The 27,028-nt window shown below is 45.6% G+C and overlaps 1 protein-coding gene and 1 pseudogene across 1 annotated transcript; both read right to left on the bottom strand.

Moving 5' to 3' along the window:
* Positions 1-11: 11 nt before the first annotated feature.
* NMT1 (N-myristoyltransferase 1) lies at positions 12-27,028 on the bottom strand. The gene is made up of 12 exons (XM_016139786.2): positions 26,867-27,028; positions 17,021-17,129; positions 14,439-14,583; positions 9,391-9,509; positions 8,706-8,797; positions 7,718-7,834; positions 6,757-6,927; positions 5,575-5,683; positions 3,063-3,233; positions 2,262-2,429; positions 1,109-1,246; positions 12-382 (listed from the first exon to the last, which is right to left on the bottom strand). Exons 1-12 carry the CDS (start codon positions 26,995-26,997, stop codon positions 362-364), a joined length of 1,491 nt encoding a protein of 496 aa, XP_015995272.2. The 5' UTR covers positions 26,998-27,028; the 3' UTR covers positions 12-361.
* Positions 5,996-6,114, bottom strand: LOC118604611 (annotated as a pseudogene).

Below are 27,028 nucleotides of genomic sequence, written 5' to 3'. Positions count from 1 at the left end.
TATTTAAAATATTTATATATATAATATATATATATACTTTTATTATTCACCCGTTAACTCCATAATAAGCCAATCACGAGCTAGGTTTCAGCAGTTACATTCCCTTGATCACGGCTGCATAAGGATGTGATTAATTGGAAAACAGGGAGACCAGAGACACGGCCAGAGGTGACATCACGCAGCCTACGCCATCGCAATACAATTGTCAAGTTCAGTGGCGGTTTGGTAAAGCCGGTTCGCTTCTGTTCCTTCCCTTTGCCAGGGATTCTCACGTTTGTGAAAATTAGACCAACAAGTGGTGGGGTTCCATTTCCTGGTTTGAATTCTCAGTGGCTTAATCCAGAATCTCATTGGCAACTGGTTACTGTAACACCAGCCCAACCTAAGAGAGCCAACGGGGAGGGGCAGAATTGAGTTGATAGTTGTCCAAAGCCTCTCCCACGTCACCACCCCAGACCTGAAGTACCGAATGGCTGAGCCCCCGGAATGCCACCGGCTGTGTAAGCACACTAGGAGTGCGCCGGGGCTTGCCCTCGCCCTCTGCACAAGGCTTTATACGTTTATCGGATCCTGCAGGGAATGCAAGTCCAGCATCTTAAGGAACACTGGCCACTAGGCCTCCCTCCAGCAGCCAGTTATTTTGTAACTGCTGACCACACCCATGGCCCTGGGCTGCCCTCTGGAGCTGGCGGAGGAAGGGCTGAGGAAGGGTCATGCTGGGATGTGGGCAGCAGCCCAGCAGAGGAAAATGATCCTCAATACTCAGACTCTAAGCTTCGTGGCTGTGGGCAACTAGACTCGCACGGCTCCCTGAGATGCTCCCAAACGCCCTGCCCGCAGCCTGCTGCAGCGACTCACCTGGTGGGAAGAGAAGCTGGAGACAACCTTCCTGCTTCTATGTGGCTCTGAAGCCCGTCCCTTCTGCCACCCTCACACCAGCTGCTGGAAGGGGAACGCTGACCCTGCTATTCTGGCCACTGGAGGACGGGACCTTTCAGGGGGCCAAGCACCAGTGCACGAGGCCCCAGACTGATGCTGGATCCCTGACCTATGACCCCGTCTCTGCTCCACCAACTCCCCGAGCTGGCGGGCCCAGCTGGGTACACACCTTCTCTGCCCCCATGCTGGGGCACTTCCAATTGTAAAGATAATACTGCAGGTTGCCATCTCCTATGCCAAACTTGAGCTTCTCCAGGAAGGTTTTGTTTTCCATGAGATCCAGTGCATTGAACACGTCAAACCCCTTCTGCAGGGCGGCAGGGAGAAACGGGAACGAGTGAGAGAAATGGAAGCTGCCTTACCCTCCGGCCCTTCTCTCCTATCAGAACCGTCCCACGGGTGGCCACGACAGAGATCTTCCTTCCCAAGTTCTGGCAGCTTCTGTGTTAAATGAATCCAAAGTCCGGCCAGCACCCTGCTCCCCAGTGACAGCCTTCGATACACTCTGAGCGCCACCCTCCCTGGCCTCGCCTCGCTGTCCCTCCGAGCACACTTACAGACTCGGCGCCCAGGCCACTGCTCCTATTGTTCCCTGCTAAGCCTCCCTGGAACACTCTAGTAACTTCCACAGCCCTCTCTGGAGAGCAAGCCCTGAACCCCTTCCTCTGAGAAGCTGGCTCCTGTCAGCACTTGCCTGGCTCTCCCACTCCCGGGACACCCCAACTCTCAGGCCTTCAGCGCGCACCCTGTGATTTCGTGATATGGTGCTTTGAGACTGTGGCGGGGAGACTTCCTACATCTCACCACCTCAGTTAGAAGCTCTCACGGGCAGGGACTGGACCGTCCACTGTCTGGCCAGCCCACAGTGGGCTGGGCTCACTAGAGGCAAAACCCATGTTGAAGACTGACTGAGAATGACATCTCAGGTGTAAAAGATGCCTGGGCCCCTCCCCCCATGCTCTATAGTCAGCAGCTCCAATGACTCACCACGACAGAGACCAATCTCCCCATTCCCATGCTGGGGAAGTCGTAAGGAGAACCCCTTTCCTCCCCGAGCAGGCCTGGCTATTCAGGCTCCTTGGCAGCGCCTCCCGTGAGAACGAAACTCACTGAAATAAATCAGGAGGAGTTCAATGCCTTCACTTCATGTGGATGCTCCTTGCTCCCTCCTAGTTTTGAGCTGCGGGGCCCCTCCCTAAGCGGAGCAGGAGGCCATGGAGGACTCCAAGCCCCCGGCCCGTGGGCAGCTACCTCCCGAGCTACGCTCACCACCGCTGCACGGCCCCTGCCCCACAGATCTCCGAACCCTCTGGTCTGCTCACCATTTTGGCGAGAACAAGGGCGTCGCTCATGAGGTCTAGAAGAGGGGTCTGGGTGTGAACGTTGTAGAAAGAATAAGCAGCCTTTAGACTCTTGTGGGTTGGATGGTTCATGATGGTGGAGGGAAGCGTATAAAAGCTCAGGAAGTCTGTCACCTCACCATTTGAATTCTGAAGAGAAGACAATAAAAGGAAGCAATGTCACGCAAGCACAGGAATCCTGTCATCTGGGAACAAAATGTACCACTTGCACTCACACCACCCAAAGGCAACTCTGTTGTGCTAGACAAATGGGTGAAACAGCTGAAACAGGATATGCAGGGAGGAGAAAATACACTGGCCAGGGGCACTCGAGGACAGAGCCAGGAGGAAAATCCAGGCTGGACTGCGGGGCTGAACCTGACGGCTCTTTCCTGGCTTGTGCATCACCGGGACTGCTTGAGGCTCGCATTCCCCTAGATTGTGTCCCCAGTGCCGGGCCAGTACTACTTCAAGCTAGGACAGGCAGGGACTTGCAGGCTTACATGATTAGGGAGGGCTTAGTTCTTTCTCTGTGTCACCAGTGGTGACTGGGGTGGGGAGAGGGAGAAAGGTTCATGCCAAGTCCAGAGTATCATTTCAGCAAGTGCAAGCTAGAGTGTCCTGTCCTTAGGGAGGACCAAGCTTGTACAGCCAAGGAAGTCTAGGGTAGCAACAGTCCTGTTAATCGGCTCTTTGGTCACCGAGCCCAGAAACCCTAGCCACTTAAGGGGAACGAATGCCTCTCTGAACGGTCAGGGGCACGGAACGCCCCGTCCCACTCACCTCCACCACAAAAGTATCAATGATATTCTCCTGGGGGTAGAACCAGTGCTCCACCTCCTCTTGGCTCATGACTGGCGTGAGGTGGAACTGCTTCAGGTACCTGGTGAGGAGCTGATGCACTACTGGAATGTCCTTTTTTTCCATTGGTCGCAATCCAGCTGTCTTGGGACACTGGAAGGAAAACAGACAACATCAGACGTGCTGACTGGGAATGCCTCGGCTCCCTCTCAGGCCCCCGACACTTCACACTGTCCCACTTCTTACCCGATCCTCCATCTGTCCACCCAGACCCTCAAGACAGAATCCTCGGGCACCCTTGGCAACCCCTCTCTCCCACGGCTCATACCCACCCAGGCACAAGTCCTGCCTCTCTGGGATCTTTTGGCCCTTTCCCTCCTGGTTAAGGCTGTTGCTTCAATCTCTCATTCACATGGCCCAGGACATCTTCCTAAGAAACACAACCCACCACGCCCCATCTTGTTCCAAACTCCCCAACACAGAGCACAAGACCTTCTGACTGTGCCTCTGTTCTTCTAAGCCCAGTTGTTCTCAACAGGGGCAACTGTCCCCCAGAGGACATTTGACAATACCAGAAGGCATTTTTGGTTGTCACTACTAGGAAGAGGGGTAGAAGCCAGGGGTGCTGCTAAAACGTCCTATAATGCTCAGGACAGTCCCCACGACAAAAAATCACCCAGGGAGAAATGTGAACAGTGCCAAGACAGAGAGAAGCCCAGACCACCCCAGGACGTGCTGGGGTCGGCCCAGCCCAGTGCGGCTCCTGGGCCTCAGTGGCACACCTTCCCCGAGGCCTCACCACCTTCTCCCACCGAACTGGGATCTCTTCCTACACTGGCCTCTCTCTGCAGACTCAGGGCCCCCACAGACAGGCTCCGGCCTGGGCACTGTGGACCCCCAAGCCCACCCAGCACAGCTGCGCTGGGCGCCTGCGTTATCTATCCACTCAGACACCGCTGCACCCGTAACGCCCCCAGCAGAATGCTCGTGCAGGTTAAATTCAGAAGAAAACCAACAAACTCTTGAGATTTAATTGCAAACCAGAATCCCACCCTACAGCTACTCTTTGGAAAAGAAAAAAAAAAAAGCTTCAGTGAAATGAAGCCATGTGGTGGTCCACTATAAATACTGGGGCTGAGAGAGTATCCTCAAAGACTCATTCTGCAAAGGCGGGGTCAGCCAAACCCGAAAGCAGGGCGGAGCGAACAGTTTATATACCTCAGTCACTCCTGGATGCGGCTGCTGCCCAGGGCAGGAACTGCTTTTAAAACTGCAGTTCCAGGACCTCTCACAGCCAAAATTCCTCACTAATCCTGATATCTCTAGGGAACGCTTTCTGATCTCGGAGTTTTCTACATGGCAGCTCCCACAATGACACCTCAAATCCAAGTCTGAAAAAGCAGCCATGCTGGTGCTCTCACCCATGGGCCAGAAGCGCAGAGACATTCTTCTGGCTGCTACACCACATGAAGAACACTCTCTGCCTGCCTAGAATCCAGGGCAAGTGTTCGTAATAACAAAAAGTTGTCTTCTGGGGCAGTGTCTAACTGTGCTGCAGCAGTCTCTCAAAACAGGGCACTAATGACCCCAATCCAGTGGTGGATTAGCCTGATCCAAGGGTGATTAATCCAGTTAGGTGGCTGATGAGTCCAGGTGGGCAGCCTCTGATGAGAGGGTATCCACTGACTGTGACAATGCCTGGAAGAGCTCTAAGGAAAGAGAAGCAACTTTCAGATCCATTAGGATCCTGAGACCAAGTAAAGAACACAGAACGTTCATTTTGTTGGGAAACTTGGTAGACTGTGGCCCGGAACAGAAAACCAGCTCATTCCAGGCTACCCAGTTCTTCACTGGCAAACTCTGGACTGGGATTAGAAATCTGGGATTTCCTCATAAGTCCAGCACATTCACCCTTTATCAGCAGTCCCCAACCTTTTTGGCACCAGGGACTGGTGGCTCCAGAGAATCTAATGACTGATGACCTGAGGCAGTGATGCTAGCACTGGGAGTGACTACAAATACAGATGAAGCTTCACTTGTCCGCTGCTCACCTCCTGCTGTGCGGCCCAGGTACGAGTCCATGGCCTGGGGGTTGGGTGGCCCTGTTTACCTGACTTGGCAGAAGGAACAGCAGACACCCATTGGCTTATTTATACTGGGCTCTGGGATGTGTTGCAGCTCAGTGAGTGGATTCGTCTTTCTATTTAGACTCACTATGCTAAAATTACAGAGGTGTTTTCTGAGCCTAGCAACAGATGACAGAGAAGCCAGCCCAGACGCAGGCAGAGGAGAACTGAGAAAGTCAAACTAAAATAAAACTCTTACTACAGACAACAGAAACAACAGAAATGGAAAGTCTAAGAATCAGAAAACTATAGGTTGAATCCCTTTTCTGACCCCTTCCCCCTACCCAAAGCCTTGTTCCTTTCCTGAGGGCCAGGCTCTCCTCAGCCTCTCTCTCGCCCCCTGCCCATCACCCCGGAGCACCACTGGCCTCTGGCAGTCGGTAGAGCTTCATGGTACGCTGCATGGTCATATTTCTGCTCAGGTGGGAGAACTTCACTTCAATCAGCTTCCGTGGGTTTAGGGACCGATGCCAATACCTGTAGGGGCACAAATGTCCTGTCCTCAGAGGAGTCTGACAAGTCCCATTAAGAGGGCAATAACAGGGAGATGGCCAGCAGGTGGCGTGAGAGACACGTCAGGCCCCTCCCAAGCCTGTGGCACTGCCCTGCTCTCCAACCTCCCCCCCCCCCCCAAGAATTCAGAGTTGCCAGTGCTCTTCCTGGATTTCCTTTTTTTCTTTCTCAATTTCTTTCTTTCTTTTTCTTTTTTTTTTTTTTTTAGGCAAGGCAACCCTTGGTTGACCTTACAGATTGCAAGGATCTTGTCAGCTTACGATCCCTTATTTTTTACGCCTACAGCACCTGGTCTTCCTAGGTGGTCTCCCATCCAAGTACTAACCAGGCCTGACCCTGCTTTGCTTCCGAGATCAGCCGGGATCGGGCTGGTTCAGGGTGGCATGGCCGTGGATTCTTTCTCAATTTCAAAAGCAACTCCTGTCAAGCAGTTGCCTGGGAAGAGCACTCCCCACTCCTGGTATCAAGTCAATGAAAAAGACTTAAAGGTCTCTGTGTTTTTAACCTCCTCCCTCCTCTCCTCTACCACATTTGCCTGGTGTTTTTCTTTTGACGTTCTTGAGGCACAGGCTGTGATTATTTCAAACAACTTTCTGAGGCAGAGGTTGTCCTGGGGTCACCCAAGGATCAGATATGCCCTTTTTGGCCCACACAATATTCACAACAAAATTAAGCCAACCATTTAAAACTTTCAGATATTTGCCATAAAAACCCAGACTTAAGCTTGTCCTTAAAAACTAAAACAAAATCCCTTGTTTCCAAATGGCAGGAATGAACGGGAGCTGAGAATGGCTAGCCCCTCGGACGGGGCACGCACGATCCGTCCAATCTGCCGTTTCCATAACCTCCCCCTTCGCTTGTCCATGCTCCCTACCTGGCACCCGTGGGTGCCTGCCACCCACCCTATCAGACACTAGAGACGCAAGATGCTCTCGGGCACGCACGGGGCTGAGGCGGAGCTGTGGCCCAGTGACACGCACAGCTCCTCCATGAGAACGGGCACAACTGTCCTGGGGCCCCGCAGGAAGAGCTGTTACCTGCAGGTGCCCACAGGCTTTGGTAACACCACCCCGGCGGTGTAAACGGCTTGGAAAATGCCCTCTAGGTGAACCCTCCGGGTTATCTCACGGATCAGGACTGGAGCCACCCTCTTGGAGCGCAGCTTTTTGTGAACACACAAGAAGTTGATCTCTACCATCTTCTTCTCTCTGAAAAGGAAAAAAAAAAAAAAAAAACCAAAAAACCCAGTGATGAGGCTTTTAACCGGAAGGTAATCCCTGCGAGCATGGGCCGCCACCCCTTAGGGACCGGGGCCCTCAGCACAAGCGTGTGTTCTGCCACCACCTGCGCTCGGCAGTCGGCGCTTAGACTCCTTCCCACTGCTCCGCTCCACCAGGCAGGGAGCCGCTCTCCTCTCAACACAGACTCTACTTCCAAAGGTGAGCGGGACTCCAGCAAACTGCCTTATTTGAAGGCACTGCCAGTGCCTCTCTGATGAATCTGCAATGGCAGGCTGGGGGAGTCCTGCCTTTAGCAGACAGGGAACCTCACAGAGTAAGTCAAGGGTTATTCTAGGATTGCAAGGGTTTCGACTCCAACAAGAATCCCCGAGCTGTAAGTCCAGAAGACTGTGGCAGATGGTTCTGACATTTCCAGTGAGAATGAACAACAGAGCTCGAAGGCCTTGTGACTATCTGGATGTGAGTCACCCTGGCTCGGGCCCATTTCGGAAACTGCTCAAGTGCACCAACATGTGCAAGTGCAAATGCTGAGCTCCTGCAGGGAGTGCACGGGCCCAGGTCCCGGCCACGAGAACCAGCAACAATTTACAGCAAAACGGACAGCTCTTATTATGAATTTCTATTCCCGGGGCTCGAGTTCCCTCCCTTCATGGGCACTTCCCTTTCTTCTGTAGAAGGTGTGTGTACCTTGTTACCTTCCCCTCCCTCCCAGACCAAGTAGCATGATGGGGATGCGGCGGGTGGCGCTGGTGCTTACGTGTCATAGATGTGGATGTTTGCAGGGATGGCGCTGATGAACCCAACCAGTTTCCGACTTGAGACCACTCGAACCCCACAGTGCCATTGGGGGAGCCAGCCAGGCGGCCGGAGAGCCCTGGAAGAGACAGAGGCTGTGGCTGCGGTGCCTTGCCAGTGGGTGGACAGGCTGCTTGGGCTCCAGAACAGAGTTTGGGTCTAACCTCATGCTACCACCTCCCTAGGGGTTCACAGCTAAATTTTCTTTAGGGCCAAATCCTCATGGATACAAATGGAATTGAGCCATAGCCACTTCTTGCTGCTCAGCCCACTTGGCCTACTTACCCACCCAATCCAAGGCTGTCATACTGAGGATTTTATACCCGATCCAATTTCTTGGTGCTCGCTCATTTCGACAGCTCATGTCAGAGGACTGGCCTCCTTGGCTCCGAGTCCAGTGGGTCCCGTGGTTGGAAGCTGACTGTGGAGCCCCTAGAGCTCTGGAATCCATCTGCCCTCCGGGTCCCGTCGCTGCCCTCTCTGCTTGCCCATTCTTCCTTTCCCTCCTCCATCAGGCAGCCCCTCTAAATTCAGCCTCATGCCTCCACCTTCCCGGATATTAAATGTGGCCCAGCATGGTAGACGGCTCAGCCAGGCAAGGCCATTTTCATACACTGAGCGTGCTCAGGAACTAGATAGAAAAATGACCCTTCTTTTCTTTTAAATCTTAGAAGCTCTCATCCCCCCTTCCCTTCTTACATAAAGTCACCATACAATAGACGAGTCTTTCCTCTGAGTACAGTGTCTCCCTCGCCCAGTCATTTTATCTTAAATTAGGTTTCAATTCTAAGCTCCACCGGAAGCAAGTCTCCTTCAGATGCAGGAACTGAGAAATCACACATGAACTTGCCTTTCAAAAGGTGGCTCAGCGGGGATGAAAAATCTGATGCCCTGTGGTGGTTCTGCTCTCTGCCTTGCCCCAGAACCGTAAGAAAGCCCTTACGACTCACCATAAAAGAAATTCTGGGGAATAATCAAATCGGAACATGTTGTCATCATCTTCCACATAATTCTCATTCAGGAGGGTGTATAATTCTTTCAGCTGTGGAGAAATATGGAGCTGCCTTAGAGCTTTCTGCCAGATAGGGCGCAACTCCAATACCTGGGGCTCCAAGCTTTTCAGAAGGACAAGGCAAATTGCCAGAAACGTAGTTTAAACTCACTTTAATCTCACAAATTCTTTCTATCCCAGGCATGGCAGGGATCTCTTTGGGAACAACGAGCACCCTAGTTGTAATAGGAAACTGAGCCACCAAGGGGTAGAGTGGCAGACTTCAAGTATATAATGTGGTAGAAGACCAAGATTGTCATCCAACTAATCGACCACTCCATTGCTGAGACAAGGGAATGAATGAATGGATAAACAAGAAAAATAAAAGCATGCAAAAACGGATATCCACCTTGGGAAGCCTCTGAGGTTAACTCTCAACCTGCCAGAGAAGCCAAGTGCTATTTTTGTGGAGTCTTGGGCAGGCCCCAAAGGCGACAGATGAGGGGTAAGCTCAGACCCATTAGGCCCAGCTCTTAAGAAAGTCCTTGAAGAAGGCTTGCATAGAAGCTGTCTCCGTGTGGCTGCAGGGCTCCCTGTGACAGTGATGCCCAATCCACACCTGTGGCCTGCCTGGGCCTACTCACCACACCACGATCCCCCAAGTCCAAGGCATCCCAAGTGAAGCCCTGGGGCAGGGTGTAGGGCTCCTGGCGGATGTTGTCCTTGTCAGGCTCCACGGGCCCGTGGGTGTTCACCACTTCTCCTAGAAGAAGAGCACAACCGTGAGCCTCACCCCCTGCCTCTTCCTGAAGGGCAGGAAAAGGCAGCACTCGGCTCAAAAATCGACCAGAGCAAATTCCTCCTGTCCCCAGGAGCCCCCCATCTGTAGAACACTCTGTGCTTGGCAAATGCAGATCATCTCTCTAGCTACTACTTGGCCCCTAACTGAGGGCCAATTCATGGCAAATCTTCAGAACAATCACTGGGAGCCAAGGTGGCTGGTTTTTTGAAAATCATTTTACATCTCCCTCTGGTCACTGAATGACAAACATTTATCTTGACTAATTTGGCTTTCCGCCTCCTGGCTGGTGTAAAGAGTGCTGTCACGGCCCTGGCCCAGGCCCATCGACCTGGAGGATCCATGAGGAGTAGCGACAAGGCTGCTTTTGTGTCAACAGCAACAACAATGCACTGGGCCCATTCCTGAACCAGATGATGGCATCTAGGCGCCAGGCTGGATCTTGGCCCCGCCAGCCTCAGCTCTCAGCAATGCAGGCCAGTTAACTGCTGCTGCCAACTCGGGCCTTTGGTGTTTACAGAATCCAGTGAGCGCTTTGAGGCTGAATCACTGAGTCTGCTGTGTCAATGCTGCGGGAAGTTAGGCTCTGACACAACATCCCACCCTGGACAGACACCCCTCCTCTATGGAGTGTGCGGGGAGTGCTTGGGGTACTCAGAAGACACAGTCCTGATTCCCACCCACAGCCAAACCAGGCTCATTTGATAACTATAGACAAATCAACCACTTAATTTTGACTGCGGGAGTTCTTTAGTTTCTATAATTCAGAGCTTGTTCACATTCACGCTTGGAAGAATGTAACATTTAATACATTTTAAAAACGAGTCTCCAAAAGAGACTCACTCAGTACAATGTTTGCTCCTAGCATAAGGCTCTGTACACACTAGGCACTCAATTCATGCTTTTACTGACTTTCAGACTCCTGGCCTAAATAGATTATTCTAATGTACAACCAGCAGCTCTAAACCCTCCCAGTAAAAGATCTGTGCGGCAGGTGTAGCAGAAACAGCAACATCTGGCTATGAGCTGTGGACGATGCCATCAGGACTGACCACCTAACTCTTTCACACAACGCATTTACTGAACAACAGTGCATCAGACATTGTACACTAGGACAGGGGTCCCCAACCCTCAGACCAAGGACCAATACCAGTCTGTATCAGTCCTTGGCCTGTTAGGAACCAGGCCACAGAGCAGGAGGTGAGCAGCGGGCAAGTGAACGAAGCTTCATCTGTGTTTGCAGCCGCTCCCCAGCACTAGCATCACCGCCTCAGCTCCACTTCAGATGAGCAGGCATTAAATTCTCATAGGAGCACCGGTCCCTGGTGCCAAAAAGGTTGGGGCCGCTGCACTAGGTTATAGCCAGGAAAAGACAAGGTCCCTGTCCCCACAAGATGCACCATTTTCTGCAAAAATATTCAAGAAATGAGACATTACCAACATGCCAAGGGTCACAAACTGGAAAGTGCAGGCGACAACAGGGACACACGGCATGGAAGTACCTGACTGCCTCCTACTCACAATCTGACTCCCCAACGGGTTTGCTTGGGAGACAGGTGGTATTTTTCTTCCCTAGTTTAGAAACTGGCATTTTGATTTATTCATAAAGTAGCCCTTGTGAATTAGTTTAATATAAGTCAATCTGCTTCTAAGTCACTGCCACGTACAATTTTTTGAGCCTACACAGCCAAGGGCCAGACCCTTGGAAAATACCAAAGAGTTCTATGCTTGTCTTGTCTAGGTGGTAGTCGATTTTCTCTTATATTGAATTTATACCTTTCCCAAAGTACTTTTAGCCTCGGAACCTTTTTATTTATTTATTTTCCTAAATGAGTTCCATGGACAAGATACTGGTCGTCTCCCCCCACTGTACAGTCACGCGCCACATAACGGCAGGGATGTGTTCTGAAGAACGCACTGACGGGCGACTTCATCATCAAGTGAACACAGAGCGCACTCACACGACCTCGTGGTCTAGCCTACTCCACGCCCAGGCTCTGTGGTCGAGCCTCCTGTTCCAAGTCTACAACCCGTATAGCATGTGACTGTACAAAACACCATCAGATGAAATCAAGCACGAAAGAAAATGATGCGACCAAGAGATGAAGTAAACACAAGATGTATGAGGCTGCCAGTGTAACGACATGCTGTTTTGTAGCAAACTTTGTTTCCATAAGTAGAAAGAGTACACTCTAAAATAATGACACATAGTAAATACATAAATCAGTAACAGTCATTTATTGTCATTATCAAATATTATGTACTGTATGTAACTGTATGTGCAAACTAGCAGTGCAGGTTTGCTAATACCAGCATCAATGCTGCTAGGCAGGCGACAGGAATTTTTCAGCTCCATTATGTCTTATGAGACCACCACTGTTATATGTGGTGTCATTGATTGAAATAGTATGTGGCAGATACTGTAACACAATAATCTCAAGGCCAAATCTTTCGTTTAGGCTAGTTACTAGATCCTGCGGCCGACAAGCATTTCTTCGCCACTTGTTCATGGAATCTTAGAATGCACCAATTCTGTGGCAAGAGTTGGTGAATGAAAGAATAGGTACCTTTTAAAAAGTAAAATGACATGATCTGAAAAGGGAGATCAAATGTTTGAGAGCACACAGAATTGTTATACAGCCTAAAACATATGCTGTTTAGCAGGCCTTTCAATGGTGGATGATTTTAAACTTCTAAAGAATTCTAGGTCTCTTTGGTGGAATACAATCTAATAATGACTCTCCAGACAAGGTGGGGAGTGCTGTAAACACAGTACACTTGATATGCTTGAGTTTTACAATCATTAGCTCCATTTAAGTGGAAAAAATGAAGGCAAGAAGCTAGAAGGCACAAGACTATAAGGATACTCGATGTAGAACAAGGGTGGCGCCTCAGGCACGTGGACGAGCTCAGGCCTGTAATGCGGTACTTTCTATGGGCTGACTCACAGAAGCAAAAGTATCCTTCACTTGGACTTGACTGGCCATGGACCTGAAAGGCAGACTGGTCAGATGCTCAGGGACCACTCTCCCAGAGAGCCTCACACCATACACTGCATAGAAGCCACGTCCAGAAGAAACAGCACTGAGCCTTGCTGTGCCTTCCGAGAGCATCAGGGCTCCTGTGAGCACCTGTGTGACTTTCTCAGGAGCTTCTGAAAATTAAACTGCAGCGCTTTCTATACTTACGGGTAGAGAAACTGAGGCAAACAACAAAGAATAATTGGACTGAAGAGGAAATAGAAGCCCATTACCTAATTCACCTCATCCCCAGGTTCCCACTGTCTATGAAGAATGGAGCTAAGTTACCCATTTGCAAATCCCTAATAAAAAAATAAAATCAAACCAAAACCTCAAAAACTCATCTGACATCTGGACCAAGACGTCTGACAGTCACCGCAAAATGCCTCTCTGGGCATTTCATTCAGAGGCGGAATATGTGGCTGAGTTCTCCCTGTTCCTGGAGTTGTGTGTGGCTGTGGGGGGCTGGGGGGTTGGTTGGGGGAGTGGTCACTGGGACCGGCTACTAGGAATGCCCTTGGAACAGGATGTGACCCAAAGCCTCCCTGGAGGGTTTAGCCATGTGGGCCTGGGAGCTGGGTGACGCAGACAACCTGACAGACAAGGTGGATGGGTTGGGACAGGGTTCTGGAATAGTGCCGGCCTGCTATTTCATGACTCACAACTGTCTAGGCAGTGCTTTGCTTTCCACCCACCATAGGGGCGCACCTCAGCTTACCTCTGGATTGTGCCTAAGCTATCCAGGAACTACATCTGCTCCAGAGCAGAGATTCTGAAACTTTCGAAGTGGACACGAATCCCCTGAAAGTTCTGATTCCGCAGGTCTGGAGTGGGGCCTGAGATGCTGCAATTCTACAAGCTCCTAAGCGAGGCCCATTCTGCTGGTGGGAGAACACCACTTCAAGCGGTGTATGGCTCTGTACTACGTACTCCCTACCCCTGGAGCAGACGAATCTCCTTGGGCACAGCTTTCCCTCTCCCCTCACCAGTCCTTGGCCCTGCCCCGCCCTCCTCCTCTGCACCAAACACACTGTCAAGCCGAAGCGTGTTCTGGAGGGGAGCACTAACGCGAACAACTTGAAGGTCACTGACGTTTGGTGTTGGAACACATGTTTTCCAATATACTCACTTTCCCAGTCACAAAGAAAATAGGAGTTGGGCTATCAATGAGCCTAGAATCATGATGCAACTGCTCCAGAAACTTTTTGTCAACAGCAACCCTCTCTTAAGTTAGCCATCAAGGTTAGCTGTGGCTTGTTCTCAGCAGGAATCTCTAACTCTGCTATATCTAGTCTCTTCTGGAATCCTTTCAGATTTTCTGCCTGTCCCACCCTTTAAGAGTTCATTGTAGTTTTTTTAAGGGGTGCCAGCCAAAGCTGCATATGGTATTCCAGCTGCTGAACCGTCACTGTTAAGCGAAATGTCAAATTATTTCGCATTTAGTAAGCGTGCGCTGGCAAGAGACAAGGGGAAGAGGCTGGGGACTTGGCCCATTCCAGGATTATGCATTTGCCCAGATAAACAAGACAGTCTGTCTATAAAAATCTATGTGGGAAGCCAGACCCATGGGCAGACATCTCCACTCATCACGTGCCAGTGCACTGTTTTTCTTTGTAGATTTATATTGGATGATGATGGACTCTAAAGAACCATTATTTATTCTCAGTGTGTGTTATTGTGCAACGATAAAGTCCCTGAAGAATAATCTTTTCTGTGCTGCATTTTAAAGACTACCCTCTCAAAATAACCACCGAGGAACTCCAGGACTCTACTGTTCTCGCTCACAAATTCAGTGCGGAACCCTTACCATGGCTAAGGCACATACGTCCCTTACCTTCCCTGCCCTTGTCTGGGGAAGAAAGCATATACATACCCAGTTTGGGGACGGGCTGTGTGTCCCAGAACTGGTAGCTTCGCTTGCTAGCCTCCTCCATTGTTTTGGCAGGTCCCTGACCCACTGAAAATAGTTCAATGGCCTTCTGTATTTCCTGGATCCTCTCTGCTGGCAAAGAGTTCATCTGAATGAGACAAAGTAGGGGAGAGAAAAGGCCCATTATGTTAATAAGCACTTTTGATTAATTGCAGGTTCAAGAGTTAAAGGGTACAACTCAAAGAAGGGGTGTGGTTCCTACCCTAATCCCAGAGGTTATATATCATATGACAACTGGAAAAAGTTATTGATGATGAGCAATCTGGTGGGTGGGTACTACCTACAGGATTTCTCCCTGTCTTGTGACGTTTGATGGTAAAAGTAATATACGCTCAGTGTAAAATTCCAAACAGTGCAGAAATGTATAATATGTATAGGAAGTAAAAATCCAACAATCCCATCCTTCAAATATAAGCCTTGTCATCAACAATCATAATTTGGGAGGTAGAGTGAGAAGAGGCAAATATAATTTCAGACTTCTTTACATGCAAGTTCCAAACACACACAATTTCAAAAACTAAAATTGGATCGTATAGTGTTATTCCACAAACTGCTCTTCTTTAAACACTATGTCTTAGAGATCTTTCTATGTGGCTGAAGAGACTTGCCCATTCTAACAACTGAGTTCACTGTGTGTATGAACCACAGTGAATTTAGACGACCCCCTACCAATGTGCATTTTGGTGGTTTTGTTCTTCAGTGTTACGAACAATACTGTAATGAATTTTTTTATACATCTATTTTTGTTTACTGGGATATGTATTTCTGCAGGATGAAGTCTGAGAAAGGAGGCTTCCTGAGTCAAAGGATATGCACATTTGAAATTATAATGTATATTGTCAACTTGCTCTCTAAAGAGTATCAGTTAATAACCCAGTGAAGAATGTATGAGAGCATGCGTTTCTCCACTCTCATCATTCGATTTACCAAATCTTAATATCTGCCAATCTAAAAGAAAAAAAATATGTTGCTCTCATTTTCATTTCATTGAGCTTTAACCATCTTTTCATACACGGATTAAATTTATATTTTTTCTTTGTAAACTGCCTAGCCATCTCATTATTTTAAATGAACTGATTCACATATTATAAATATTTTCCCAGTTTATTATTTATCTTTGGACTTTTACAGAGAAATTCAAATTTGTCAATTTTTCTTTATGGCTTCTGGGTCTTATGTCAGGCTTATGATTATAAAAATAACCGTCATTTCTTCTACTTTACTACTTTTTTTCTTTATTTAAATTGTAAAGGAAAGGAAGACTATAAATCAATATGTTCACATTGCTTATTCCTGGGAGGTAGGACTGTAAGTGATTCTAGTATTAGTTTTCTTCCTCTTGCTGGTTTTTTCTAAATTCTCTTCAATAAACAGCATCACTCTCATTGAGGAAAACGGAAGGGCTATGTAAATGGTTTTTCGTTAAAATTTTCTAATTTCAGAGAGAACCATTTTGATATAGGCTTGAGCGCAAATACTCACCCCCAGACAGACAATGAAACAAACAAAAATCCTCAAAGCCAAAGCATGAGCTTGGGCTAAAATTCCTGATTGAAAGACTAAAGTAAGCCAACTCTCTCATCTTTAAAATGGGAAGACCCCTACCTACCCTGTAAGGATGTAAAGGGTTTGGGGTTAATTTAAATGAAGTGCCTGGCAAGAACCTAGCCAACATGGTGGTCACTAATGATGTGTTTGTTTTTTTTTTATAGTGAGCTTGATATTGAAAATAGTAAAACATTACTTGAAGTCATTTCTCAATAAGACAGAAGATTCAAGTTGGAGCATACCATTTGAAGCATACAGCAAAGTATGGGTAGACTGACACCGGATTTCTGCGAGGCTTATAAGCTGTTTTGGAGGCAATTCTAAAAAAGGAATTATGGATATGTTTTGAGCTTCCCCAGGGCCTACTTTAAAGAGGATAGCACATTACTGAGATAAAAGGTTTTTCTTTTTTTAAATGTTGTTTTATGTACGAAACAAAACCAACCTTACCCACACTCTGGGTTTCAGGTCAGTGTGTCAGTCCCAGGTCCTAAGCTTTAGGCCAGTTGTTCTCAACTAGTGGAACTCAGAAACTGACTCTGGGACTCAAAGAGTTTTCATTTCAATGACTGCAGCATTAAGAGAATGTTTGCGATATATAAAGGTCTGCCTTAAAAAGAACGGGGCTTATATTCCCACAGTGGTGGAGACTTAAGATGGAAAAGGCTGAGAACTGCTGCTCTAGGCAACGGCGGCTGGCACAACAAAGTATCTGGCACCGCGCACAGCATCGCACTTAGTTAGGTACCTGTGCACTCTGAGGGGACACCAGTGCCTAACCAGCTGTGTCTTTTACAGCTTGATAGCAGATTCATCCACTCTAGGGCAGCAGAGGGCAGCCCAGGGATCCAACTCCTCCATCTTGAAGTAACAGCAGTGGAGACTGTTGATCTAAATTGTTGCTATACATGGATCCCAAAACTCTCTCATCTGAAAAAGTGACTCTTGGTCACAAGAAAACAGAGCCTCATTGTTACCTTCACAGGCTGATCCTGGGCTGAATCTGTCTCGCTGCCTTTCTCTTTCTTCTTTTTTTGTTTCTTTTTCTTCTTTTTGGCTCCAGTGTCATTGGCTGGACTCAAACCACTGTAAGACAAGCAAATACTGATGCAGGGTTTTTAAAATATCATCTGTTTTGGGCTACACGGACAAAGGGCCTTCTGTGGAGCCAGACCTTCCCTTAATCAAGCCTGCTGGCTTCAGAAGCAGACTAGAGAATCCAGGTTCCCAGAAGGGGCATTTAGAAGACACCAGAAAACACAGCTCTCCCAACTCCCACCAGCTCCCAGGGAGGGAGTGCTGGGCAAGGAATGCCCTACTTGTTTGAAAGGAACTTTTCTATTCTTGCTTTTATTTTACATTATTTTCTTTAGATTGCCAGGTTGCTGGCACCAAAGGCAAACGATAATTAATAACAGGGCATTCATACCACCAATACATGCTTAGCACCCTGAATTTAAAAGGACAACCCAAAATGGTCTTTATGGCAACCCTTCCTCACCCCCACTCCCACCCTCCCAATGCATTATTAGGTTTTAATGAATTTCTCCAGCTGACTCTAAAACACAAGGCAGTATTGGAAAGGGAAGAAGGAAGGATGAAAAAAGGCAGTTTAACGTTGCTGTGCTCTATATCCAAAATAGTCAATCATGGGAAATGCCAAAATCGGTCCTGCAGGATCGAGGACTGCTGTCATAGGCTCAGACTGGGTGCTCACCACAGGCAACACCCAGTACAAAGGTGAAACATCCAGGCACTCCTGAAACTAAGAGATTACACGAAATGTGTGTGTGTGTGTGAGTGTGAACGTGGTAACAGGGACTTCCACGAGCCGCTTTCCCTCTGCATGACACACCCAATGAATGCAGCAAAAAGTTTCTTAGCCACATTTCTACAATCTCTCATCATTTTCTGTATTGTCTCTCAATATCTTTATTGAGACACAAATCATATATCATACTGGGTTTGACATTTTCCATTCATTAGCTCACAAATGTTTCCTCCCAATTGTTGATTTTAGGATAACAGTCTGATTCCGGGTTTCCTTCATTTTAATGATGAATTTCACCTTGCAGCCTGCTTTTGTAATTGTTGCTGGTTTCTGCCATGTCTAAATTGATACTGGCATTGTCGGCCTGGGAGCAATGCCTGATATCACTCTGCTATACTCCCTGGAATTCTTCCATTAAAAAGTCAAAATTAGGAGTCCAATCTGAGAGTACAGTAAACCCTAATCTGCAGGATTGGCTAAACTCAGGGTATTGTTTTAGTTGTATATTCGAGATAACCAATTTTCAAAAAATAAAACAGTCAAATACATTTTCCATACCGTTATGGCAAATATCACTTAAACTTTATTTTATAATTCAGAAAGCCTTCAAGGTCTTAAATGTGCTGGGGTTATTATGAATATCAATTCTTTCATAGCAAGTGGTATGTGTCGGGAGGAGGCAATCTGTAACCACGTGCTGCCATTTTCTGCTATAGAATATCTTCAGACTAATCTCCTCCTGGTCCTGGTAGGGGCATTCACATCCAGACTTTGTGACCTTGCACATGGACTAAAGTTACCTCTAGCCTGTACTGGATCTTCCTGACTTCACAATCATTCTGCAACATCTTGAACTCTATACAGCTATGGAACTCACCTCTGTGAAAATGACTTTCTTCATGTCCCTCCCATGCTTGAAAGTGACAACAGCTTCTTAGCCTGGAAGGGATTAAGCCTGACTTTTCCCTAGGCCCATGACACTCAGTTCCCATCTAGCTCATCCATCCAGCTATGCCTGCATCCATCTGGCTAGTTCTCTCATCAGGCTCCTCACGCAGAGACTGTGAAGTCAGGGAGGTCCAGTCAAGGCTGGAGGTCACTTTAGTCCAAACGTAAGGTCATGAAGTCCAGATGCAAGTACAACCCCTAGGTATCATATTAATGAGACACAGAAGGCGTAATATGGAAAGATGACCAGTAACATTCAGAGGGGGAATAAGGTAAACGCCTTAAAACTGATGCTCAGCAAAATCACCAAAGCCATGGTAAAGAACCGGAACCATAAAGTCATTTATGGCTAGAAGATAATTTTTTTCTCTTAATAACTCAATTTTGTTACCACGTGCAGGCCCATTTGCAGCCTATGACAACTCTATGTGGGTTTCTTATTCCAGATAGTCTCACTCCAGTCTGAGGATTATACGCAGCATCATAAGGTTTAAAAACTAGCTGATATTAGGAGACGACCAGTGCTCCGCTGTTGATACAATTCATAAATCCTTATTCATTTCAGCTTATGGAATGAATTCTCTGGTCCCTGTATAAGAATTACCAAAAGAATTGTTTATACAATTCTACAGGAAAAAAAAAAATTTTTAAGCCATGGTAAAGAATTGTTACATATTAACCAATTGGTTACTTACTAAATATAATTTTACCTAACAGAAGAAATTACTTCCTCCAACTTTAGACATCTTTATAAGTATGCAAAATCACTAAAAAACTACCTCCTGTCTTTGCTCTTACTACTCAGTGGAGACACTTCTGTGTAGTCTTCTCTTCAAGGACTCCATTTTTGTAGAAGGACCTTGGGCTGAACTTCTGTTCTGTTTTATGATTAATGCAAGTGCCTGGCAAACTCCAAGACGCAAACTAAAACCGCAGAGCTAATTTCATTTTCCTCGTATCGGCTTGAATTTGCACATGTAGCTACTGAGCAACAATCCTGTTTCAACTTGTACATCGAGCACACAGAGACAGCTGAAGAACAAAGGGGAGCTTAAAAAAAAGTCATTTTTACTGAGCCACCAGGTATTGAGCCACATCCAAGAGAAGACATGGTCTTTCTTACAAGTCAACACCCCAAACAGGAAGACAACTGACTCAGAGAAGAGACTTCCAAGGAGCCCACCCATTAGGATCAGCTTTCCAAGTGATTACAACTGTTCATGAGAAGCAAGTTCAGAGGCCTTGAGAGCAGGTCTCCAAGAAGCACCCTAGGAAGCCAATACTATTTCACAGAAGAATGACTTCCATTTAGATGCGGGGAGAACCAAACCAGAGGACCCCAGAGAAGCCAGGGCTAGTCTTTCTCTAAGACTTTAGCACTGTTTTAAAAGGAACCTGAAGTCCACACCCACTGGGTAGGTGTCCCGGATAGTGCTGGGATTCTGCAAATTGAAAGAGAAATCTCTCGAGTTCTCTAAGCCTGCCAGTCACCATAATATACTCCAAAGAGACTGATCAGAACCTTGGAATACAGCAAGCCAAAATCCAAATCTGGTTCATTTCATGCCAAAATAATGAGCAGAGAATTAGTGAAATTTGCCTTCTTTCTTGGGAGGGGACTGCGGTGTGGGCCTGCAATGGAATGGGAGTTCACATTAAAAAAAATTGAATTTTATATTCTAAAGTAAAGTTGATCAACCCACGTCATTAATGAACAACCTAGCAAACATGGGATGAATTAGCGGAATGACAGACCCAGAAACAGGAAAGAAAAGCAATCAAGAAATGTCATTTTTTAAACAAAGGCCAAAATATTCTAATTCCAAACATGCAAGAAATCTTATGGATGCTCTGGTAGAAAGTCAGGGCAAGGGGAGGAAATGCAAAATGAACCCCAGGACTTATATCTAGAAACAGAATGCAGAGTCAGAGAACATGGGTGGGCGGGAGGAAAGGGCGAGCTGAGAGATGAGCGACGGGAGCAGCAAACTTCCAAATGACGTGAGCCACCGCTGAGGAGGGTCTAGGTGGGGGCCTCCTCTCAGTTCCACTGGATGACAAAATTCACTCAAAGGTGTGTGGCTGAGGAACAGAAAGCTGTTATTGTGCGCGCTAAATGACCAGAGCTGGACGGAATCTCTGGGCTAGCAGGCTAAAGCTTAACCGGTTGTTCCCAGAAGCAGAAACCAAGGCCCAGACATAAGGCAGAGTGGATCAACTAACCAACGAGTACCCTGCGACGAGCCACCAATCTCCAAAGACTTGGCCCATTCCTCCCCCGACACTAGAGTCTCATTCCCTGTTGAGAATTACCCGAGAATCTCTAAAGCCAAAAGAACGGTTTCAGCACACTGGGCCTTAAAATAAATTTTTCTGTATCAGAGGAGCAGGTGTTAAAGGCAATGTTGAGAGTTAGCCATGTTCTATCCAGAAAGCCTCCCTCCTCTGCCCATTTTGGCTCTCCTGATGTCTAAAATTATGATCTCCCAAACAATGTAATGCTTTATATATAATAATGTGCTGCTTCCTGGCTTCCCAATGACATTAAGAATTTCCTAAGTATAGGGACCACATCTTAAACAGCTGTTTCCCACAGCACACAGTTGTGCTGAGCACACAGTGAAGAGTTCAACGAATATGTGCTTGACTGATGCTTCCCGGGCATAATAGACTAAAATAAAACTCCGAAAAGCTAGAGCCCGCAGAGGGTCAGAAAATATCTTCAGCAATATTTCCATAGGACAGCTGTGCTAATAGTCTATGCATGCAGAGCGCATGCTGTGCTCCGTAAGGCCACTGGTTAAGATTTTAAATTACCAACTTTATTATTTGTTGTCTTCTCCCTCCTTAGGACGTATTCCTTTAAGAGTGACAACAACAAAAAGCTCCAGTGTAACTACAAATGATTCCCATGTCTTAAACACAGACTACAGGTTTAGTTTTAATTATAAGATCAACGGAAAAAAAGAGTTCAGAAAATAAAATTTACCACTTTTGGTCACTGTTTTCCACCTCTAAAAACTGAAAGTTAACTATTTGGGCTAAAATTCAAAATTTCCAGAGAAACTTAGTAAATCAATCCTAGTCTCTAATATCCTTGTGCAGATCAATTTATTCATGATTTATGAAACATTCACCAGCAATCCTATTAGTACTCGGAAGGCCCAAAGAGGGGTGAATGACATGGCATTTACAAGGGTGCCCAGGTAGAAACCACATGGCATGAATCAGTATTAGCTGCCAATCCTCTGTACTGCTGTACCTGCAGGATCACTTAATGCAATACCCCAAACTGCAAATTTCCACCAATCAGTTATTTACATAAAAAACTGCTTGCAAATCCTAAATGACAGAAAAAATGAAAACACTTTAGTACAGACAAAAAGATACCCTAGGAGGCCTGTGAAAAGGACAGCAGGTTGTGGGAAGGAATTACAAAAGACTGCTTTTACGTTCCCCCTCTGCCCTCCCTGAGATAGTCAGCCAGTTTTGAGAGTGAACAAGCCAATTTCTGTCATGAAGGAAAACTCGTTTTTTAGGGGTCATAAAAGCTCTGATATACTCAATAGTTTGAAATGGTAATGAGACAGAGATGTAAATTCCACATCCTATACGTTGGTTTGGTGGGCTACCCCAAAGTCAAATCAAATGCTGTTCAGAGACCTTTTTCGGCAATTTTCTGAGCAATGACTCAATGCTAGCAGCAATTTCACACACTAGAATGACCTCTAGAAAGATACTGGTCTATCAAGGAGAGTTTAAAAAGGCCAGTCACCTCCATCACCAACTGGATTCCTAGTTAGGGAAAGGCCATGGGTTACTAAATGAATCCAAAAACTGGACTCACACTCTCACAGAGTCAGGATGTAGAAGTCAATGCAGTAGGGAAAAGAAAAATCCAGTAAGTTTAGAATGTGTCCTTCAGGGTGTCAAAAAGAGAGGTGGAGATGCAAATCCCAAGCCTCATTACAAAAGCTAAATCAGTTACAAGTGAAGTCAAGCTGAGATAATCCATGCAAAAGGGCTTAGCACCGTGCCCAACACATGGTAATAGCCAGAGATAACATTTATTGAACACTTAACAGTGAATCCTCCTCAGCTGCCTCTCAAAGTTAACAGGGGTAGAAAAAATTTTGAAGCAAGGACTGATTCTGTCAAAGAATTTGTTTTTTCCTTCCTTTCTTCCCCCCTCCCTTTTTTTTTTGGTGCTCTCAATAGAAAACACCATGTTTTGTGTGCCTGAACTGCAACAATCCAAAGAGTACCTTCCTTGAGGAACTCGAAGAGAGGTTTGCAGGGTAGAGATTTCAAATACAAGGTTAAAGAGGAAGCATTCAAGAAGCATCATCCTAAAGTTATGAAATCTACAAAATCTATGGTCCCCAAATCTACAAACTCTACAGCGAAAGAGTTAACTGCAGACTTAAACCCAGGAAATCTTTGAGTGAGCACATTAAACAATGTGAAAAATCAGCAAAACTGGTTTGCCATGAGCAGCAGTCTCCCTGAAATAGGCTCTCATTTACTTTTCGTTTCTTCTGCTTTCCAGTCTCTTCTCTTTGAAGCAGCTCTTGATTAGTTTCTTTTTAATTGCCATTTAATTGGGAAATAAAATTAGAACACTTATTTGATATCAGTGATGAGGTTTCTCTTTTCATTTCTGCTTTGATCTAGTTTTGTAAAACCAAAAGCTGGAGGGAGAAATTAAGAACTAAAAAGATTTCTTCTTTCCAAGAGCTAGATGCAGCTATAAACCACCAAGTAAATATGGAAAGAACCATTCTTGGAGAATGTGAAGAATACAAAAGCAAGTAAGGATAGCCTATGGAGTTCCTTTCAAAAAGATTTTTCATAATGGATAATATCTCATTATTAATAAGAGGGGAAAACTTATAGAAACCCATCTTAACCTGTCCCCACAGAGTAAGAAAACAGGACAGAAAAGAGACATTCCTTATCAAAAGGGTCTTGACCAAGGGCTTACCAGCATCTCAGTGGTATCGATGACATTGCAAAATAAATTCCGAAAGAATCCTAGGAACAAAAGTCTAAATTTTTTCCCTCTACTTTACTTGCTTGGTATCCCAAAATTAAAATCAGCCAGCTAATAAGATTTATTCTGTAGTGATATTTCTGGGGAAAGCCTTTCACTAAAAACAAGCAAATTAAACCATATTGATGAATCATGAACTGCAGGGAGATGCAGCACAAAGATATCTTAGTGTGACTCTCCTCTCAATTCCTCAGGGTAACTTATGTCATGCAATTAACTGGGGTAAAAATGTTGCCTTCCTTTCCTCTGTTAAGTAGCTATTATTTTAAAAAATAGCTGATAGGAACACACACACACATATATACACACACATATACATATACTATGAACGTATGCATCTACGCATGTGTTTATATGCACATGTAAAATTTATACTCACCAAATGTTTAATTATGGAAGAAACATATAACAAGTCAAGAACTAAACTTATATACAAAGAAACATAAGAAACTAGCAGAACTGTACTTCCTATGATTCCAGCGCATGAATGTAGCTCATTTCATTAGTGTAAAGCACTGTGAGCCCATCTTGAAAGGTCTGACAGAAGGGTTAGTTTGAACTATCATAAACTAATTGCATATTATACTTTAGAATCATTATCATTAAAAGGAACCATTCTCCTTACATCACTTCAAAAACATTCTAAATATAAGTAAAGACAAGAAAATTTTCAAGAAGCCAAAAAGCAGTGGAAAGCTTCCATAGAAAATTGGAGGATCCTTGATTTATGTATGTATTTCACAAAAACTATAGCAAAGCTTACATTGTGATTTATTTGGGGGAAAGAAAATATATATTTAAGAAAAACCTGACATCCTTCCCCTCAGTGAAGAGAAATGAAACTCCACTAACATTGGGCTAAGACCTTTAACCATTCACTCATACAGCAAATATTCATTAATGCTAAGTGCAAGGCATCTCAAAAGACATGAACCCTTTCTCGGGCACCTTACCTTACAGTCAAGTGAGGCAGGGACTGGACACATGTCATTTGACTGTTATGATAAAAGCTACAAAAAACATGGTATATGATAAGGGCAGGGAAGCAAGCTGGGGTAAGGAGGACATAGAAGATTTGAAGGAGAGAGAAAGAAGACAGAACTCCAGATGTCATCTTATTCAATCCCTACAACTGGAGATAAAGTAACTATCCCAGTGTCACAAGACAATATTAAGCATCAGAATCAGGCTTTAAACTCAGGCTTGAATAATTCCAGTCTATGCTTTCCCCACTGTGCCATACAGATTCTGCCCAAATCCACTTCCTCTGACAATTAATGCTAAAATGTTGACTCTACCTCAGAATCAAAATACCAGAACTAGACTCAGCCCCCCAGACTGGGTTCTCCGTTTTTCACCAGCCACCTACTAATTTATTTATTATAAAGATCTCTAGATTCAGGATGCGAATAAACTTAATTTGTTCACCTGGACCATAACCATGAACAAAAACAACCACCAAAAGAAATCAAAGTTTTTTGTAAAGTTACCATTTTGTTGTACTATAAATAAAACATAGAACTTTCTGCCAAGCAGTTTTGCAACATGATTCACAGATTATAGGGAACAAAACCAATTAAAGACCTCTATAGACTCAGGTCAGGGCAACATTTTAGCAGAGAAAAAGAAAAGTAACTACACAGAGAGCAAAGAAGCAGCTATACTTTCACTTCTGAAATGACTTCTAATTCAACAACTCTCATCTATGATTGGGATCTCTACTCAGTAGGTCTGCACTTTTCCTTCTTCCTGTTTCTCCTGTTTCCTCTTAGCACTTTCATTTTTTGGAATCTGAAACTTCAAAATGCGGCTTTCATTACATTAGATCTGTTGTGAGTGATGGCAAAAGAATACAATTTTATACACCCCAATCTGACAAGCTTCCTTTTCCTTTATATTTGTCATTTTCAATGCTGATCGAAGAACATAAAAGCTAAATCTTTTAACCTAAAGATTCATCACAGGCAGATTACAAACCATTTAAATGCTCTTATACTCTCCCATCTCTACGAGGTAGCAGAATTTATTTTAAAGTTTATCCAAAGACTTCAACCTTTTACCTTTATCTCCAGGATTATCATCAATACTGCAAATGACAAGATCAAGATGACTATAAAATATCAGATCACAGGCTCAGCCAAAGTTATATATCCAAAACAGACTCTCATGACTTTCCTTTACAGATACAGATAGGGAGAGTGTCAGCCACTGTAACACTGTGAAGAAAGAGGAATGATAGGCTTACAAGAATGAAAACTGATTTGGAAATAGAACTCAACATTCAAATGCCTGATGCATTTCCTTTGCCTGAGGAACAATACTTACTAGTAGGCAAGATCCAAAAGTACAGGACATGCAATATTAAACCCACTTCCAAACACTGTCCAAGAAGAACCATCACTCAACATCTTGGAAGCTTGAGACTACTTTGCAAAGTTAAAAGAGCAAAGATGCTGGAAGACCTAATTATATATTGTTCAGGAAACGTATGGATTATTTGGAGCAATAGACACCATATACATCAAAACATTATGCAGTAATTACATAGGGTTTATAAGGTGTTTATATTTTGAGATTGTCTGGTAGTGACATTTTACAACATAATTATGGTTCGTATAGCCTGGTGAATTTCCTCATTGAAGGTGAACTGCCGCGAAATGTTTTATCATTCGTTTATTGCTAATCACGTTGTTCATACACCACCACTAACGACGTCCCCTTTGAACTTTAGTGTCATATTGGCCGTGTTGTGCCATCGAAAACCACTGTCCAACAGGCTATTTCCCCGGAAGCGGCTGAAGCACACGAGTGTGGAACGTTACACAGAAGAACTTTATAATAAAAGTACTGAATGTCTCCGGCCCTTAATATACTGAGCACCCACCCCGGTAAATGACAAAGAAAGCAACCAATCGCCAGGCAGGACTCCAATGTCTCAGCCAATAAGAATTTGGGGGTGGGGTTACACTAAGCTCCCGGTGACTTCCCCGCACCCCAGAGACCCAGGTTGTAGGAGACTGGATGGGAATTGGACTCCGAGGATCTTGTTACCCCCGGTTGTAGCTGTTGTCCTCCTCGTTCTCGCAATCGCTGCAGTGCTCATGGCCGTTTCCGTTCCCTTCCATCATGTGCGGCCGCGGAGGTGCCGGCGACTTCACTGCTGTCTCACTCTCATCCGCCATCTTGAGTTACGAGAGCCGGCCTCCGCGCCTC

Source organism: Rousettus aegyptiacus, unplaced genomic scaffold, assembly GCF_014176215.1.
Source record: "Rousettus aegyptiacus isolate mRouAeg1 unplaced genomic scaffold, mRouAeg1.p scaffold_m13_p_6, whole genome shotgun sequence".
Classification (NCBI taxonomy): domain Eukaryota; kingdom Metazoa; phylum Chordata; class Mammalia; order Chiroptera; family Pteropodidae; genus Rousettus; species Rousettus aegyptiacus.
This window is presented reverse-complemented; position numbering and strand designations above follow the sequence as displayed.

Coding starts and splice junctions, on each gene's coding strand:
- NMT1 (XM_016139786.2), bottom strand. CDS start 26,997: ATGGCGGATGAGAGTGAGACAGCAGTGAAGTCGCCGGCACCTCCGCGG. Junction 9,510..14,438: donor ACAGCCCGTCCCCAAACTGG/GTATGTATATGC, acceptor CTCTTCTTCTAG/GAGAAGTGGTGAACACCCAC. Junction 3,234..5,574: donor AGCTCTACCGACTGCCAGAG/GCCAGTGGTGCT, acceptor TTTTCCTTCCAG/TGTCCCAAGACAGCTGGATT.